The sequence below is a fragment of the Plenodomus lingam genome (genome assembly GCF_022343315.1).
Source record: "Plenodomus lingam strain CAN1 chromosome Unknown contig_19, whole genome shotgun sequence".
Lineage (NCBI taxonomy): Eukaryota > Fungi > Ascomycota > Dothideomycetes > Pleosporales > Leptosphaeriaceae > Plenodomus > Plenodomus lingam.
In genome coordinates, this window is record NW_027093936.1 from 1,621,076 (window position 1) to 1,635,716 (window position 14,641).

The 14,641-nt window shown below is 51.2% G+C and overlaps 8 protein-coding genes across 8 annotated transcripts; 5 read left to right on the top strand and 3 right to left on the bottom strand.

The window, feature by feature from the left end:
* Positions 1–291: 291 nt before the first annotated feature.
* Positions 292–1,437, bottom strand: IAQ61_004570 (uncharacterized protein; the record flags this gene model as incomplete). The annotated part of the gene is made up of 1 exon (XM_003839168.2): positions 292–1,437. The coding sequence occupies one exon, from the start codon at positions 1,435–1,437 to the stop codon at positions 292–294; it is 1,146 nt and encodes a 381-aa protein (XP_003839216.2).
* Positions 1,438–1,753: 316 nt separating this feature from the next.
* Positions 1,754–4,611, top strand: IAQ61_004571 (uncharacterized protein). The gene is made up of 6 exons (XM_003839169.2): positions 1,754–2,008; positions 2,083–2,114; positions 2,164–3,369; positions 3,418–3,682; positions 3,761–4,439; positions 4,497–4,611. The coding sequence occupies exons 1-5, from the start codon at positions 1,984–1,986 to the stop codon at positions 3,994–3,996; spliced, it is 1,764 nt and encodes a 587-aa protein (XP_003839217.1). The 5' UTR covers positions 1,754–1,983; the 3' UTR covers positions 3,997–4,439; positions 4,497–4,611.
* Positions 4,612–5,709: 1,098 nt separating this feature from the next.
* On the top strand, positions 5,710–6,766 carry IAQ61_004572 (uncharacterized protein; the record flags this gene model as incomplete). Its single annotated transcript, XM_003839170.1, has 2 exons — positions 5,710–6,428; positions 6,508–6,766. 2 exons carry the CDS (start codon positions 5,710–5,712, stop codon positions 6,764–6,766), a joined length of 978 nt encoding a protein of 325 aa, XP_003839218.1.
* A 144-nt stretch (positions 6,767–6,910) lies between these two features.
* IAQ61_004573 (uncharacterized protein) lies at positions 6,911–7,351 on the bottom strand (the record flags this gene model as incomplete). Its single annotated transcript, XM_003839171.1, has 1 exon — positions 6,911–7,351. One exon carries the CDS (start codon positions 7,349–7,351, stop codon positions 6,911–6,913), a length of 441 nt encoding a protein of 146 aa, XP_003839219.1.
* Positions 7,352–7,369: 18 nt separating this feature from the next.
* On the bottom strand, positions 7,370–7,859 carry IAQ61_004574 (uncharacterized protein; the record flags this gene model as incomplete). The annotated part of the gene is made up of 2 exons (XM_066096412.1): positions 7,370–7,450; positions 7,677–7,859. The coding sequence occupies 2 exons, from the start codon at positions 7,857–7,859 to the stop codon at positions 7,370–7,372; spliced, it is 264 nt and encodes an 87-aa protein (XP_065953730.1).
* A 315-nt stretch (positions 7,860–8,174) lies between these two features.
* IAQ61_004575 (uncharacterized protein) lies at positions 8,175–9,665 on the top strand. Its single transcript, XM_066096413.1, has 2 exons — positions 8,175–8,255; positions 8,304–9,665. The coding sequence occupies exons 1-2, from the start codon at positions 8,216–8,218 to the stop codon at positions 9,590–9,592; spliced, it is 1,329 nt and encodes a 442-aa protein (XP_065953731.1). The 5' UTR covers positions 8,175–8,215; the 3' UTR covers positions 9,593–9,665.
* Positions 9,666–10,162: 497 nt separating this feature from the next.
* On the top strand, positions 10,163–11,071 carry IAQ61_004576 (uncharacterized protein; the record flags this gene model as incomplete). Its single annotated transcript, XM_066096414.1, has 2 exons — positions 10,163–10,496; positions 10,545–11,071. The coding sequence occupies 2 exons, from the start codon at positions 10,163–10,165 to the stop codon at positions 11,069–11,071; spliced, it is 861 nt and encodes a 286-aa protein (XP_065953732.1).
* Positions 11,072–12,121: 1,050 nt separating this feature from the next.
* IAQ61_004577 (uncharacterized protein) lies at positions 12,122–14,129 on the top strand (the record flags this gene model as incomplete). The annotated part of the gene is made up of 3 exons (XM_066096415.1): positions 12,122–12,262; positions 12,439–12,777; positions 12,831–14,129. Coding segments are annotated over 3 exons (1,779 nt in total), but the record flags the coding sequence as incomplete, so codon positions are not given.
* Positions 14,130–14,641: the final 512 nt, after the last annotated feature.

Here is a 14,641-nt window from a genome sequence, read left to right on the forward strand (position 1 = left end):
CCCATGACCCCAATTACCTCTCGATTGCCTTCAATCCTTCTCTCCATCACTCGGTATCCTCAGTTGTGTTCCACATACATGTAAAGAGTACAGCACATGGCATGATGGGTAATTTGGTAGGGAGTGTGTAGTTCCTGTTTCATTGCATCACGCATCTAGCGCGTGACGGGACGGAAGAAAGACAGTGCTTAACGCAATCACTTCTACTTTGCTCGATGGATGAGATCTTCATCGCAGCAAGGTGTTGTGCTCAGCTGTTATACTTGGTGTCCTATTGACAATCACAACAGATCAAGTTCGTCGACGCTTGCTTTTGCGCGTAGTCTCTTGCTTGACTTCCACTACTCGGTGCTCGTCTTCTTCAGGCTCCTTCTTTACTCTCTTCCGTTTTGTAACCTCCTTCTTGACAGTCGTCTCAATGACCATGTCCTCCTCCTTGATAGTGATAGCTTCTTCCTTGACTTCTGTCTTCGCAGTCACACGCTCCGAGAATGCCTTCAGATCTGCTGTGAAGAGAACAGAATGCGCCCAGCCGGCCTCTTTGCCCCACATCTTGCGGAAATGATTCCCAATAGCAAGGTAGGTCGCAGCTGTTAGGCTACTATGCTTCCCCTTTCCAAATCTATAATCACGCTGCGCAATTTGCCAGACGTGTGTGTCAACAGGTACAGATTCGGACCACCCTAAACCGAACAAACACACGCAATCAGCTACTTTTGGGCCTACGCCGTGGAGAGCCAGTAGTTCCTCGTGTGCTTTACGGTACCCTACACGACCATCGTCCATCATCTCGCCTGCTGGCATCTCCTTGGCCCCGAACTGAGGACACTCGGGATTGCTTAAGTCCTCCAACCACTTTAGACCTTTCTCTTCGGCCACAATGCGCGCAGTCTTTGCAATGTATTTTGCTCTGTAGCCAAATCCCAGCTTTTGGAGATGCGCCTCCACGCTCGGGCCTGATAATGCTTCTGGTGTAGGGAAGTCGTGGTAGGGCACGTCGTCGATTCGATCGATAAGTGGTCCATAGTGTAGGCAGAGATTTTGTACCATACCCCCTATGCGACTGATGTTGTTGTTACTGCTACAAATGAAACCAATGAGTGCCTCCCATGCATCTTGTCTTAAGATTCTTATGCCTGTGAACTTTGGCGCCCGTTTCTTGAAGTTTGCATCTGCGGCCGCCCATTGCTCATATAGCTGGCCAAGGTCTGGAGCAAGGTTGAAGTAGTGTTTGACCAGGGCCGGGGTATCGTCTTCATCCAGCGCAACCGATGGCGCATTGGAGGGTGGCGGAGTGGGAAGAGCAGATGTACTTGATGGGAAGATGGCGCGGTAATGTAGGCACTCGGCGTCCTGGCGGAGGGAGAGTATGCGTCCATGGAGGGCCATGGACCACTCGTCTTCGGCAGATTTGCGCCATCTATAAGTAATTATCATCAGTTTGTGTACCTATAGGGGACTCGAGAACCGAAACGTCGAGGGAAGCTTACCTGAATTACTGCCCGCAACGTAATGTCGTATTTAAACACAGCTCAGTAAGACTTGTGGGCAGCTTGTGCCATTCTGCAGCCCGCAATGCCATGATATCGAGGTGAAGTGAAAGACACAATCAGTTCATTTGCGAGTCGCAAGGGTGAATGCTACTATGTACCATGTCCCCTGGGTCTAGCCTGGCTTCTGGGACAGGGGTGGTCGCGCCAAGCAGCGCTAGTGAAGGGTCGACTTTCTCACTACATAGACGTTTTGCGCGACTGCACGTCTACCACCGCCCGAGTATCGCGTCCTAATGCTCGGATAGCTGCTTGTGGCCACTTCATCATCCTCATCTTGATCCAGATCTGCTAATCGCAGCTTCCTGAGCCATCGCAATCCGCCGCCCGCTGCCAAACAGTGCGTAGGCTGCAATCCTAGCATAGCGCGACAGTTTCTCCAGCTTCAGCTTCAGCTCCAGCATTAGCCACAGCGCTCTCTCTCGCGCCCAACATGAACGGCGAAAGCTATTCCCGAGGTAAGCGAAGCATTTCAGTACACGCACTGACTAGTGTATAGTTCTCCCCCAAGATGATTGACTAACATACGCAGACGGTGGCCGCTCGAGTGGTTCGAGAGCATATGTGAGCGCAGCTGCCTTCCGAACCATTGGACCATATACTGACCATACAGTCTTCCCGAGACGAGACGCGCGATCGCAGCGACCGTGACCGACATCGCCGCCGCCGCTCGCGATCACCCCGCCACGGTGGTGGAGGAGGCGGTGGATCGCGTCGCGACTACGAGGTTGACACGTACTCGTCCAGCCGTGATTACCGTGAGCGTGAGCGCGAAGACACATATGCCCGTCGTGAGAGGCGCGATGACCGCGGTGCAGAGCGCGGAGGTGGCGAGCGCGGTGGCCGGGACTGGGGTGACTCGTACTCGAGGCGCGACCGCCCTCGTGGGGGGGACCGTGACCGCGACGACGATCGTCCTCCCCGCCGGGGTGACAGAGGCGACCGCGGTGAGCGGGGTGGTGACAGGTTTGAAGGCGGTGGCCGTGGCGGAGGTCGCGGTGGACGAGACGGGGGCTTTGGCGGCGGCCGTGATGGAGGCTTTGGCGGTGGACGTGACAGGGGCAGGCAGCAAAAAGAAGAATCGCCGCCCTTCAACAAGCCGCGCGAGGCCACACCAGACCTTAGCAACTTCGTCAGCATCCTGGAGCGCCCTCGTCGTATGACACAGTGGGACATCAAGCCCGCTGGCTACGAGAACATTACCGCTGAGCAGGCCAAGCTGTCCGGTATGTTCCCGCTGCCGGGAGCTCCTCGCGCTGCACCCATGGACCCATCCAAGCTGGCAGCTTTCATGACTCCCTCGGCTGGATCGGCTTCTTCTGCTGCGCTTGCGCCATCCGCGGCGAAACAGTCGAAGCGTCTCTACGTTCACAACCTGCCTTCTGGTGTCAGCTCCGAGGAGCTCATGGAGTTCTTCAACCTGCAGCTTAATGGTCTCAACGTTGTGTCTGGCCAAGACCCTTGTCTGTCCGCCCAGATCGCGACTAGCAAGGAATACGCAGCCCTCGAGTTCAAGACACCAGAGGATGCTACCGTGGCCCTTGCCATGAACGGAATCTCTATGCGCGAAGAGAGTGGTGGACCCGACCGGTCAGGCTTGTCGATTCGTAGGCCCAAGGACTACATCACCCCAACTGCAGACGATAATGCCTACACAGGTGACGAGGTGTCGAGCGTTGTCAAGGACAGTCCAAACAAGCTCAGCATTGTCAACATCCCCACCTACATTGAGGAGGAACAAGTACGCGAACTCGTTGGAACTATGGGCAAGCTCAAGGCCTTTGTCCTAGTCAAGGACGAAAGCACCGATCAGCACCGCGTAAGTGCCATCTTCTCACCACACGATATATTCAAACTAAGATCATAGGGTATCGCTTTCTGCGAGTATGCTGACAACGAGATCGTCGATGCTGTCATTGAAGGCCTCAACGATATCCCTCTCGGTGATGGCAACCTGAAGGTAACCCGCGCGACAGTCGGTCTACAACAGACTGCTGGTCTCGACGGCGGTGTCGGTGCCATCTCCATGCTTGCAGGAGCCAGCGCAGCTGAGAATCGCGAGCACAGCCGTGTCATTTGCCTCATGAACATGGTCACCTCTGAGGAATTGATCAACGATGAAGAATATGAAGGTATGGTTTTCCACTTCGCATCCCATGTCTCGCCCTAGTCAGCGCCATATTCGAACATGTTCTAACCCAAGAAAACAGAGATCAAGGAAGACATCGAAGAAGAATGCGGCAAATTCGGAACCATCCTCGAGACAAAGATCCCCCGCCCAGCAGGAGCACGCGTCAACCTCGGTGTCGGCAAAATCTACATCAAGTACCAGGACACAGAGTCGGCGCAAAAGGCCATCAAGGCGCTTGCAGGCCGCCAGTTCTCGAGGAGGACAGTGGTTGTGACGGAGTTCTCCGAGGAAGGATTTGATGTCGATGCCTGGTAGATGTCTCAACATCCCTTGCCCCGGCCATAACTACAGCGTTTTGTTGTGCTTCAAAAGATGATCCTTTGCGTTCGCGCAGGAATCCATCCTCGTGCATACGCAGCGGCAAAAGCTCGAACTACTCGAGATCCCGTCTACGATTAATTCCCTTGCTTTCCAATATTAGCTATAAAAATAAGCAAAACCTGCTACTGATGAGATGGCGAGTGGACAGGCAGCAGAGCAAAGAGGAAAAGCTAGCAAGCTAGCAGACTTCTTTGATGTATACTAATTTGTTCTTTTGGTTTATCGTAAAGGCCGATGAAAAGACGTGGGCTGTGTGTGGTTGGGTCAGTTTTTGAAAGCGTCACGGCGGGACCGAGCAAACGGCTGATGAGAAAGTCTGGGTTCTTGCATGGTTGTGTTCTTCGTGGGGCATTGAGCATACATTTATGCATGTGTGTGTATGTTTGTTGCGCCGCCTGACGGGGAGCTAGCTGTATAGCTAACCATCTGTCTAGCTCATACAGCATCAGTCTGAAAGCTGTCAATTATCACTGCAGAGTTTGCATCGCGCTTTGTTTCTTGTGTTGTGGGTTTGCCTAGTGCACTGCCTACCCTATCTCCAACAGGCGACTGCGTGTTTGTGGTTGTTCATGTGAACGGAGATAAGATATGGTCATCATGTATGTGAATGTGTCTCGCACACTACACCCGACGGCTTTAAGCAGATTATCCCCTATTCAGTGTTCTTGACCGGCTCGATTGGACTACACATCGGACGTGCATAGCTCGACTGGGCAAGTCAGCACGTAGGTAAATTCATGTGGCCGGTGAGACCTCAAGAGCAGGACTTGAGCGTAAACGTTATCGCCGCGCGCATGCTTGGTAATCGCCGTGTGGGAGATTATCGTACGCGGACTGGGGAGGTAAGTGCGCAGGGCGTTGGGGGCCTTGTCGTGGTGGTTGGTTTGAGACGTGTGGTTGGGGTTGTCAGGCTGGCTGGTTGTTGTTGAAGGTGGGTGTTTTGTCAGCAAGGGTGGAGGGATAGAGAAATGTTGTCATGGTGTATGGGAGTTTCGGTGATGCGCGATTGAAGGATGTATTATTGTGTTTGCGTTGGTGGAGAGAGTTGGGTAGGGTAGGGTATGGTACCTACTTTCGAACTGATTACGGTACCGTAAGAGATGCAAAGCTGGGATGAAGGGCCGAAGTGTTGTAGCTACCGATTGCCATGTATGAAGCTCCAATTTATGAGTGCTTGTATGATCATGTCATGCTTTTACGTTGGTAATTCTCGTGAACTTCGAGCTATCTCGAAGCACACTACCCGTGAGATCATGACTTGCCGTTGCGGTAGCTTTCTGTATCACAAGTTGTTGCCTGTGCAGCCTCGTGCTTGACTCAACCTCCACCTCTTGACTTCTCCACCCCGCCCGATGGCGCTAGGAAACAGGCGGGGCGGGACGACCATCTTTCTACTCTAACTTTAGTCCGGCTTGGTTTGTAATCCGCTGATGCACAGCCAACAGCGGTAGACCCTGTGATACAAAGGATGGTTACTTACATCATTACTTCTGGACTCCATCACAACCAGAAAAGAAAGGCCAAACTATAGATAACAAAGGTCGTTCCCACGCCAGGGACCTCTCTATTCTACTGCTAAGGTCCTACCGACGCTACATCTGACTACACCCGTCCCATCGCCCTCCTCCCCCCCGCGTACCCCACATAATGATAGGCAAATTCCTCTACTCACAATGGCTCGTCACGCCCCCGATGCCCACACACGACTTCACCGGCAAAACCGTGCTAGTCACCGGCTCCAACGTCGGTCTAGGCAAAGAAGCTGCCCGCCACTTCGTCCGTCTCAACGCTGGCACTGTAATCCTAGCCGTGCGCTCTCTCGACAAGGGCGAAGCCGCCAAAACCGATATTGAAGCCACCACCGGTCGCAAAGAGGTCATCAAAGTAATGCACCTCGACCTGTCCTCGTACGCCTCGACGCTCTCCTTTGCCGATAAACTGAGTCAGGAGGTGGAAAGGCTGGATGTAGCGGTGCTAAACGCCGGCGTCATTCGCGGGGAATGGCAAGTCTTTGAGCAGGACGAGAGCACGATTACTGTCAATGTCGTGTCCACATTCCTCCTGGCCTTTGCTTTACTGCCCCAGCTGCGGGCGACGGCGGAGAAATTCGGGGTCAGGCCGACAATGACGGTGGTGAGTAGCGAGGTTCACGCGTGGACGAACTTTACAGAGCGGAATGCACCCGAGGGTGGCATCTTTGCGAGGCTGAATGAGCCAGTTGTAGATGGGAAGAAGGTCAACTTGTTGGATAGATATCAAGTGAGTAAGTTGATGGAGATCTTGTTTGTGAGGGCTTGGTGTGGGAAGTTTCCCAAGGAGAAGATTCCTGTCACGATTAATACTGTTAATCCGGGGTACTGTCATTCGTAAGTCTCTCCCGTCCTCATATTCCATTTCGCGTGTGCAAGTACCTTGAGGCAGGAGATTCTGATACGTTCTATCTAGTGAATTCGGCCGAGAAACAGGCCTGGTCGATGCATCGATGCGGTTCGTATTCGCACGCTCCACAGAGGTGGGAAGTAGAACGCTGGTTCATGCAGCAAGTCATGGGGCAGAGAGTCACGGGGCCTATTTTGACGACTGCAAGATTGCGGGGCCGAGTGCGTACGTGAGGAGTGAGGAGGGGGCGAAAGATGGGGAGAGGGTATGGAAGGAGTTGATCGACAAGTTGGAGGGAATCAAAAGCGGTGTTACGAAGAACTAGACAAAGGGTGTCGGACTGGAAAATAGGTTTTGTGGATACAGTCAACTTATTTTCTTTACAGCCAGTCACTCATCTTCTTCTTTCTGTTGAATGCGTTACTGCAGCTGCTTAGGTCAAAAGCTTTTCATTCGCATCATCAGGTCCCTACGTAAGCTTTTTCTTCAACCAGCTCACCCCTTGCTGAAGAGCAACTAGTTCATCGTCATACTCTGCCCATCGAAACACGACCCCCACAATGCCTTCCTTGGGTTTCTTCGTACCGGGGATCACCACTTTACCACGGAAATCGTGCCTCCCGTCACTGAAGACGACCTTGACCACTCGTTCGTCTTCTACAAGATGACAAAACTCTCTCCATTCGTCTTTGGTGACCATGTTGCTTGTAAAAGTTGGTAGGTTGTCGTGATACCTGCAGATCACTGGCATCTTGAGTACGAGATGGTCGTGGCCAGAGGTCATGTTAAGGTTGAGTATTCGTTCGCCGAAGCCATGTTTCGGGCCGTATAATACATTGTTCAGCTCTTGATGATGAGCGGCTGCCATGTACACGATGAGATCTGGGGGCTTTGTCGACAGAAGTGCCATTGCGGTCGAGGTATATGCTTAGGTGCGATTGTATATTGTAGGCGTGTACACATTGTCATGCAGTCGAGGAGTTGAAATGACGTGGATTACATCGGGTGACTGTATGTGCGTTGACAGTTAGTCTCCGTTGGTTTGTCAATGGTGAGAATTGGAATTGGACTCCGAGAGTTCTGAGTTTGAAGGTGTGTGTGTATGGGTGTATGGGTGTATGGCTGTGTGGGTGTGTGTTGTCACAGGCATGTTGCACGTCCAGCCCTCGTGGCATCGAAACGACTGTATAGTATGTGTGTACAGATCGCCATAATGAAAGTAAAGGAAGCCTTACGGTACCGTTGTGTCGACTATTCAGAGTTGTCAGCGAGAAAGCACCATGGACAGGATTTGTGTGGCAGGTCAACGTGTCATGCCTGACCAGCACATTACACCGCCTGCAACGCGAGTCAGTACCAGTGGCCCCCCCAACATGGAACAGCGTCTCCTCCACAGCGTCCCAGGTCCATTGAGCCATCAGCTATGACCATAGTATCTGCACTAGGTATTCTTGCAACCCCTCCATCAATGTCTCAAAATGGACAAGCACTGGATCGTTGAGAAGACCTCTAGGCTCGTGATGCGCATCACCTTGCAAGCTTCCTCGATGGAGACCTATGGTAGCTATAAGCCTATTTATTTGCTATAAATAATTACAAGGATCGAGATTTGGAGTGTCATAGTCTCAAGGATTGTAAATTGATCATCGATGTCGCCTTCCTATAGTGCTTATAAAGGACGCAAACTCAGCGAATCGGAGTGAATATAGTTCCGCATGCTTGTGAGCTCTCCGCTCAGGTTCACGCCCTACGCCTTCAACACCATTTTCTCGCAATGCCGCCGCCACGGATATATCAGTTGGCACGCCTCTTCAGTACGTGGTCTTGTCCCATACGGCGCGACTGACCTCACCATTGTCCAGCAACATCTCGATCGCCTCTCAATCACGTTATCTCGCCCCGCAGTTTCCCCGCAATCTGCTCACGCAAGCTTCACGCAGCAACACCATACCTTGCCATGTCTGAATTTGACAAGTATACCGCCAAAGGTAGCAAAGGAGCCTTTGCGTCGGATTTGTCGACCCACGATGGCAATGCTTGGGGTGCGGCGAAGAACCCTGCTGCGTTCGATTTTCGCTCCGATGTGCACACCACGCCCACAGCATCCATGCTGACGGCGATCCAGCAATGCACGCTCCTCGATGATGTTACTATGGAAGACCCTACCACACTGTCACTGGAACGCTTTATTGCCGACCTAACAGGAAAAGAAGACGCGTTGTTCATGCTGTCAGGTACAATGGGCAATCAGGTCGCGCTACGAGTACACCTCACAGCCCCTCCACACGCAATCATATGCGATCGAAGGGGTCATATCATAAACTATGAGGCAGGTGGTGTGGCGACTTTGAGCCAGGCCATGGTACAGCCTCTCGATGCGCAGAACGGAACGTATCTCACACTCGAGGACATCAGGCAACACGCTGTTCTGTCCGACGACGTCCATGGCTGCCCTACACGTGTTATATCTTTGGAGAATACTCTGAACGGTGCTGTTATGCCTCTGTCCGAGGTGAAGAGGATATCGGCATGGGCGCGCGAGAACGGCATCATCATGCATCTGGACGGCGCACGTTTATGGGAAGCCGTTGCAGCGGGTGCAGGCACTCTGAAAGAATTCTGTGCAGAGTTTGATAGCATAAGTCTGTGCTTCAGCAAGGGACTCGGTGCACCCATTGGCAGCATCATTGTGGGAACGAAACCGTTCATCAAGCGCAGCCGCTGGATACGCAAATCCATTGGTGGCGGACTGAGGCAGGCAGGCGTTGTAGCAGCACCGGCCCGTGTAGCTGTCGAAGAGACTTTCCTGGGCGGCAAATTGGCTCAATCGCATCAGACTGCAAAGAGGATCCAGCAACTCTGGGCCGATCTAGGCGGTAAACTGAAATACCCAGTCGATACAAACATGGTCTGGCTAGATCTGGATGCTCACAACATTGACACAAACGGGTTCATTGAGTTGGGCGACAAGTATGGCCTGAGAATTCGTGGAAGCAGGTTTGTTGTCCATTACCAAATCGGCGAAGAAGCCATCGACAGTCTACGCAAGCTGTTCACCGAAGTCCTTCAAGGAAAGGAGTCCAGCGGGAAGAAAGCGGAGGCGGATCACAGTGCAGAGGAATTGAAAATGAAGGGCAAAGGTGTAGAGTAGACGCTGGATTGGAACAAACAATCAGAATAGACCGAGTTGATCTTCACTTGGCCATTATTAGAGCATGTTGTAACCATGTATCAACTTGTAGTGTTATACAATACCGTGTGATGCTCGAGTAGTGACCCACCTGCATTGCCCGCATGCGGTTAGTAGCCGCGTTCCGACATAGGTAGGGTGCGAGTTGCCATTCCGACGTTGCGGATAGCATCGGACACTTGCAACAGCACCAAGGGTTTCATGACTCGCTATTACGTTATTCCATGATTTCAATTCATCCCTTAGTTGCTCTCGAGTACAACACCAGGACAATGGTCGTCATTGATACCGCAAACAAATGGCCGCCAAGAGGGGAAGGGCACCGTTCAGACATGAGCCTCTCCTGGGTTGCAGATCTGGACTGCACTCCAGACCTTGGACATAAGCATGTACAAGTTGGCACGCGTCATTGCTCAAAATTTACGGCAGACGTCACGGAAGCCCGTGTCTGTAAAACTCAGTTGCTGTAGATCTCGTTCACGACACTTTTCGTATACGGCAAACTCTCGGTTCTGCAACACACCAGTAAGGATGGCACCCCCAGCTGCACACACGATTATTTCAGACCATCCCGACAAGGTCCGCATGCTCGTTCTTGAAACGGACGAAACCCATCCAGAAACCCAGAAGGAGAAGGGTTCCTTTGGTGTAGTCCTCAATGAACTCCTGAAGAAGGCAGGTGATTCACATAAACCGAATCTTGGTATCGAGACTGCGATGCAATACGTGGTTGAGCCCGAGGGAGGAGCGGTGCCGAAGATTGAGGAGATTGGAGATGACATACATGCCATCCTGATCACAGGCAGTTGCTGGGATGCACATGGTGATGATGAGTGGATACACAAGCTTATGAGATTGATCAAGGGTGTGTACACAATCCATCCGGAAGATCCCCGAGCTGACAATTACCAAGATGTATGGGTTAAAAGACCAGACGTTCGCTTTGCTGGCATATGCTTTGGCCACCAAATCCTTTGCCGCACTCTCGGATCGGATGTCAAGCCTGAAGCGAATGGCGAATGGGAACTCGCTCACACTCCGATTATAGTGTCAGATATCGGTCGTAGATTATTCGACCTCAAGCCGAACGAAGACCGTATACATCTCCATCAGATGCATCTCGACCATGTTGTAAATCCACCATCGGTAGCCACCACCGATCTGCTACCGCGAGGGACAAAGGTACATGTGTGGGGTACGAGCGAACACACTGGTGTGCAAGGAGTCTACATTCACAAGAGACTATTCTCGACGCAAGGCCATATGGAGTTCAACGAGACCATGGTACACAGACAGCTCGAGATGCGAGTCAAGGCAGGAAGCGTAAGTCAAACAGACGCAGACGAAGCCGCAGAATCTGCAGACTGGATGCACGACGGTCTTGTTGTAGCGCAAGCAGTTCTCAGGTTCTTCCATGGCGACGATGACGACATTGCCTGATTTTTGGTGGAAACGAGTCAAGAGTCGGGCCGTCATGGGAGGATCTTTGTCCGCATTTTTCAACCTTGGTTATTCTCCGACAACGTTTCGGCTAGCGTGCTTCCCCATCTCTTCTTGGGGACTACGTCGAAACTTTATCTTGACAGGAACACAACATTGTCATGAGATTTGATGACTTTCCAAGATTACCAAGAAGTGTATCCATGTAATCGGGACCTTTCGGCCTTCACCATCTGCCGGCGTCGCATGAATCTGACCATGTTACATGTACTAGAGAGTTCTTTCTATGGAAAAGGTCTTAAGAGTCGGACGCTTTTCTTCTTATAGCAAGATGATCAGTTGATTGGTACATTCACAGGCTTTCTAAAGGCTAGACGCCCACCTCCCCATTGTTTGAAAATAGTCTACGCTTTGGCTTCCCTTAGTAATGAGTGAACTGAAACCAGGAATTCCTGTCTATTCCCTCCAAATCCACAGATCTTATCCAACTAGCCAGTTAAGGCAGATTTTCTCCTGCTGGCCATGCTTTCTTACTAGTCCTTAGTCAAATGATAAGTTACATCGTATACATAATTTCCGAGTAGTGACAGGACCTACTTGCCAGGATAAGTTTCTATCGTATCCTAGTAAAGTTTGAACCCCTTCCCCTCGGTCACTCGTGAGCCTCGAACGTCGGAAGGCTGTACACCGGGACACAACGCCAGTGGGGAGCAAGGTTAAATCAGCTTATTACATGTCTCCATAGTAAGCCATAAGTATAGATCATTATGCAGTAAGGGAAGTGAGATGGATCTTGACGCAGTACAGAGACCTGACGTTCCCTCTCACTGTCGGTGCTCTTGGGCATGAAGACACTACGCCAAGATGGAATATCAGACATAGCAACTTTGCCGCTTCATGTTCTTCATATCCCCGATTAACAGAATGAAGTTCAATGATTGCCTTGGTGTGGAAGCGGGTATGTCTCGTCACTATGTTGCAAGAACAACACTGCACGACTGTAAGATCAGTAATCTAGTTAGCATCACGACTATGGCTACTACTATGCAGATACCTGGTAATCATATGAAGGGAGATAACCAAACTTGGCTGCTCTCCGAGTCAAGTGGCTTCGCCTCCGCACGCGCGGCCGCTGTTCCAGCGGGAGCTCTTCTCCCCACTCTGGTGGCCACTTGCATAGCGATCAGCTGCGTGAGACGGCTGATGAATGTGATATTTCACTCACTACTTTGTCATTACAATCAATCTCTTGCTGACTTGACTTCATGCTCACGGTTGTTTTCGACTCATTCATTCCATACAAGATCGGACAGTGCTACACATTGTGATTATTCAACACTCTCATCGTCATGAAAGACTCCTTAGAGACCAGGAAGAATTCTCGTGCGAAAAGTCTAATAACAGCACACTCGAGTACAACGGATGTGTCAGGCAAAGCTTCTGAGGAGAATAGTGTGGCGACGGCATCCTCGAGCACGACGGATGTGGAGAAGACTGCCCAGTCGCCTACTTCGACATGCCCTGTATCTGGAACGCCCTACTCGGTTTTTGGCCAAGGGATGAAGAAATGGATCATATTCGTTGTGTCTGTATCCGCTTTAATCTCACCATTTGGTGCAACAACATTCCTACCCGCGCTCAATGTCGTGTCAGATGTTCTGGGCATCACACGGACAGAAGCGAACATATCCATTACAACATATATGGTACTTTCCTTATCGCCCACAACAGAGCCTCGCATTGAGCTAATCAAAGTCAGATTGCCCAAGCAATAGCACCTGCCTTCATCGGAACCTTATCCGACAATAGCGGTCGAAGACTATCATTCATCCTGTGCTTCATCATCTTCATCATTGGCAACATCGGGCTAGCACTGCAAACAAACTACGCCGCTCTACTTGTTCTTCGCATGGTCCAAGCAGTTGGATGCACTGCCGCTGTAGCTCTCACATTCGCTGTCGTTGCTGATCTGACCACCTCTGCCGAGAGAGGCAAGTATATGGGATATGCCGGAGCCGGTATCCTAGCAGGCCCAGCACTTGGCCCCACTATCGGAGGATTACTTGCGCAATATCTTGGATGGCGATCTATCTTTTGGTTCCTTGCCATTTTCTCCGGAGCGCTACTTGTACTGTTCATATTCTTCTTCCCAGAAACGTGCCGCAAAGTCGTCGGTAACGGATCCATACCGCCCACGGGCGTCAACAGATCCGTTCTCAGCTGCATCCAGCAACGTAAACTTTCCAAACAGCAATTCGATTACGATGGCACCAAGACAGTCAAGTCACCCGGACAGAAGGTTGCCTTTCCTAACCCCCTTGTAGCACTGAGCATCCTCTTCGAGAAGGAGTCCGGCATTATGCTCCTGTACAATGGCCTCTTCTTCACTGGCATGATGGTCACTATTACTTCCATTCCCGACCTCTTCGAACAAGCCTACGGCTTCAATGAACTCGAAATCGGCCTCTGCTACATCGCCAACGGCGCAGGTTCGTTCCTCTCTTCGCTAACCATGGGTCACGTCGTCGACTGGAACTTCCGCCGCCACGCCAAATCCATCGGCATGCCTATAATAAAAGGCAAACAACAAGACCTATCCAACTTCCCCATTGAGCGGCTACGCCTTCAAGTCGTCATTCCAGGCCACATCATCGGTATCATTGGTCTTTTGATGTTTGGCTGGACCGTTCATTTCCGGACGCATCTTGTCGGTCCTGAAATTGCGCTCTTCGTGACGGGATTCGGTGTTGCCACGGCGTTTAATATTACCAATGGCCTGCTGCTGGACTTGCATCGGGATCGAGCGGCGGCGTCGACGGCGGCAGGCAATTTCGCAAGATGCTTGATGAGTGCGGGGGGCAGTGCGGCTATTCTGCCCATGTGTCGGGCTATGAATCCTGGGTGGGCATTTACTTCTTTTGCGCTCGTGTATGTTTTGCTGATTGCGGTTGTGTTGTGGGTCATGCGGGATGGGATGAGGTGGAGGCAGGAACTCGAGGAGAAGAAGAGGGTGAAGAGGGAGGAGGCGGAGAACAACAGGAATACTTCACCTGTATGAGCTTTATCTTCTTATTGAAACGAGCAGTACCTAATATGGTGATAGGGAATCGTCGTTTAGTGGGACATGATAATAGAGGGCGTATAATTTGGCGTTTTGGACTCGCAAAACTCAGTGTTACTATAAGGTATATCCTCTAGCTCAATCTTTGTAGGTTTTTCGTATTATTGAAAGTATCTCATCAGTTAAGAATAATTCGTTGTAGTTTTCTGAACGTTCAATGCTAACCCCTTCTTTGTTCCTTAGCCTCGTGGCAGATTTCGATACACGACATTCGCTTACCATCACAGTAAGCGTGACAGTAGGCCTTTGTGCAGTTCACTGTGTTGTTAGAGTCGAACCACGGCTCTATCAGCCTATCCGTTGGCGCCAAGGTGTAGCTTGCAGGTAGAAGGTACCTACAAACCAACACTACGGTAAAAAATTGTTTACTGTAGAATGGTACGCTAGGGGTTTACTATATAGGTGTAAACTGACCTCGTGTATACCCGTAAATAGGTTTAAAGTGGTGG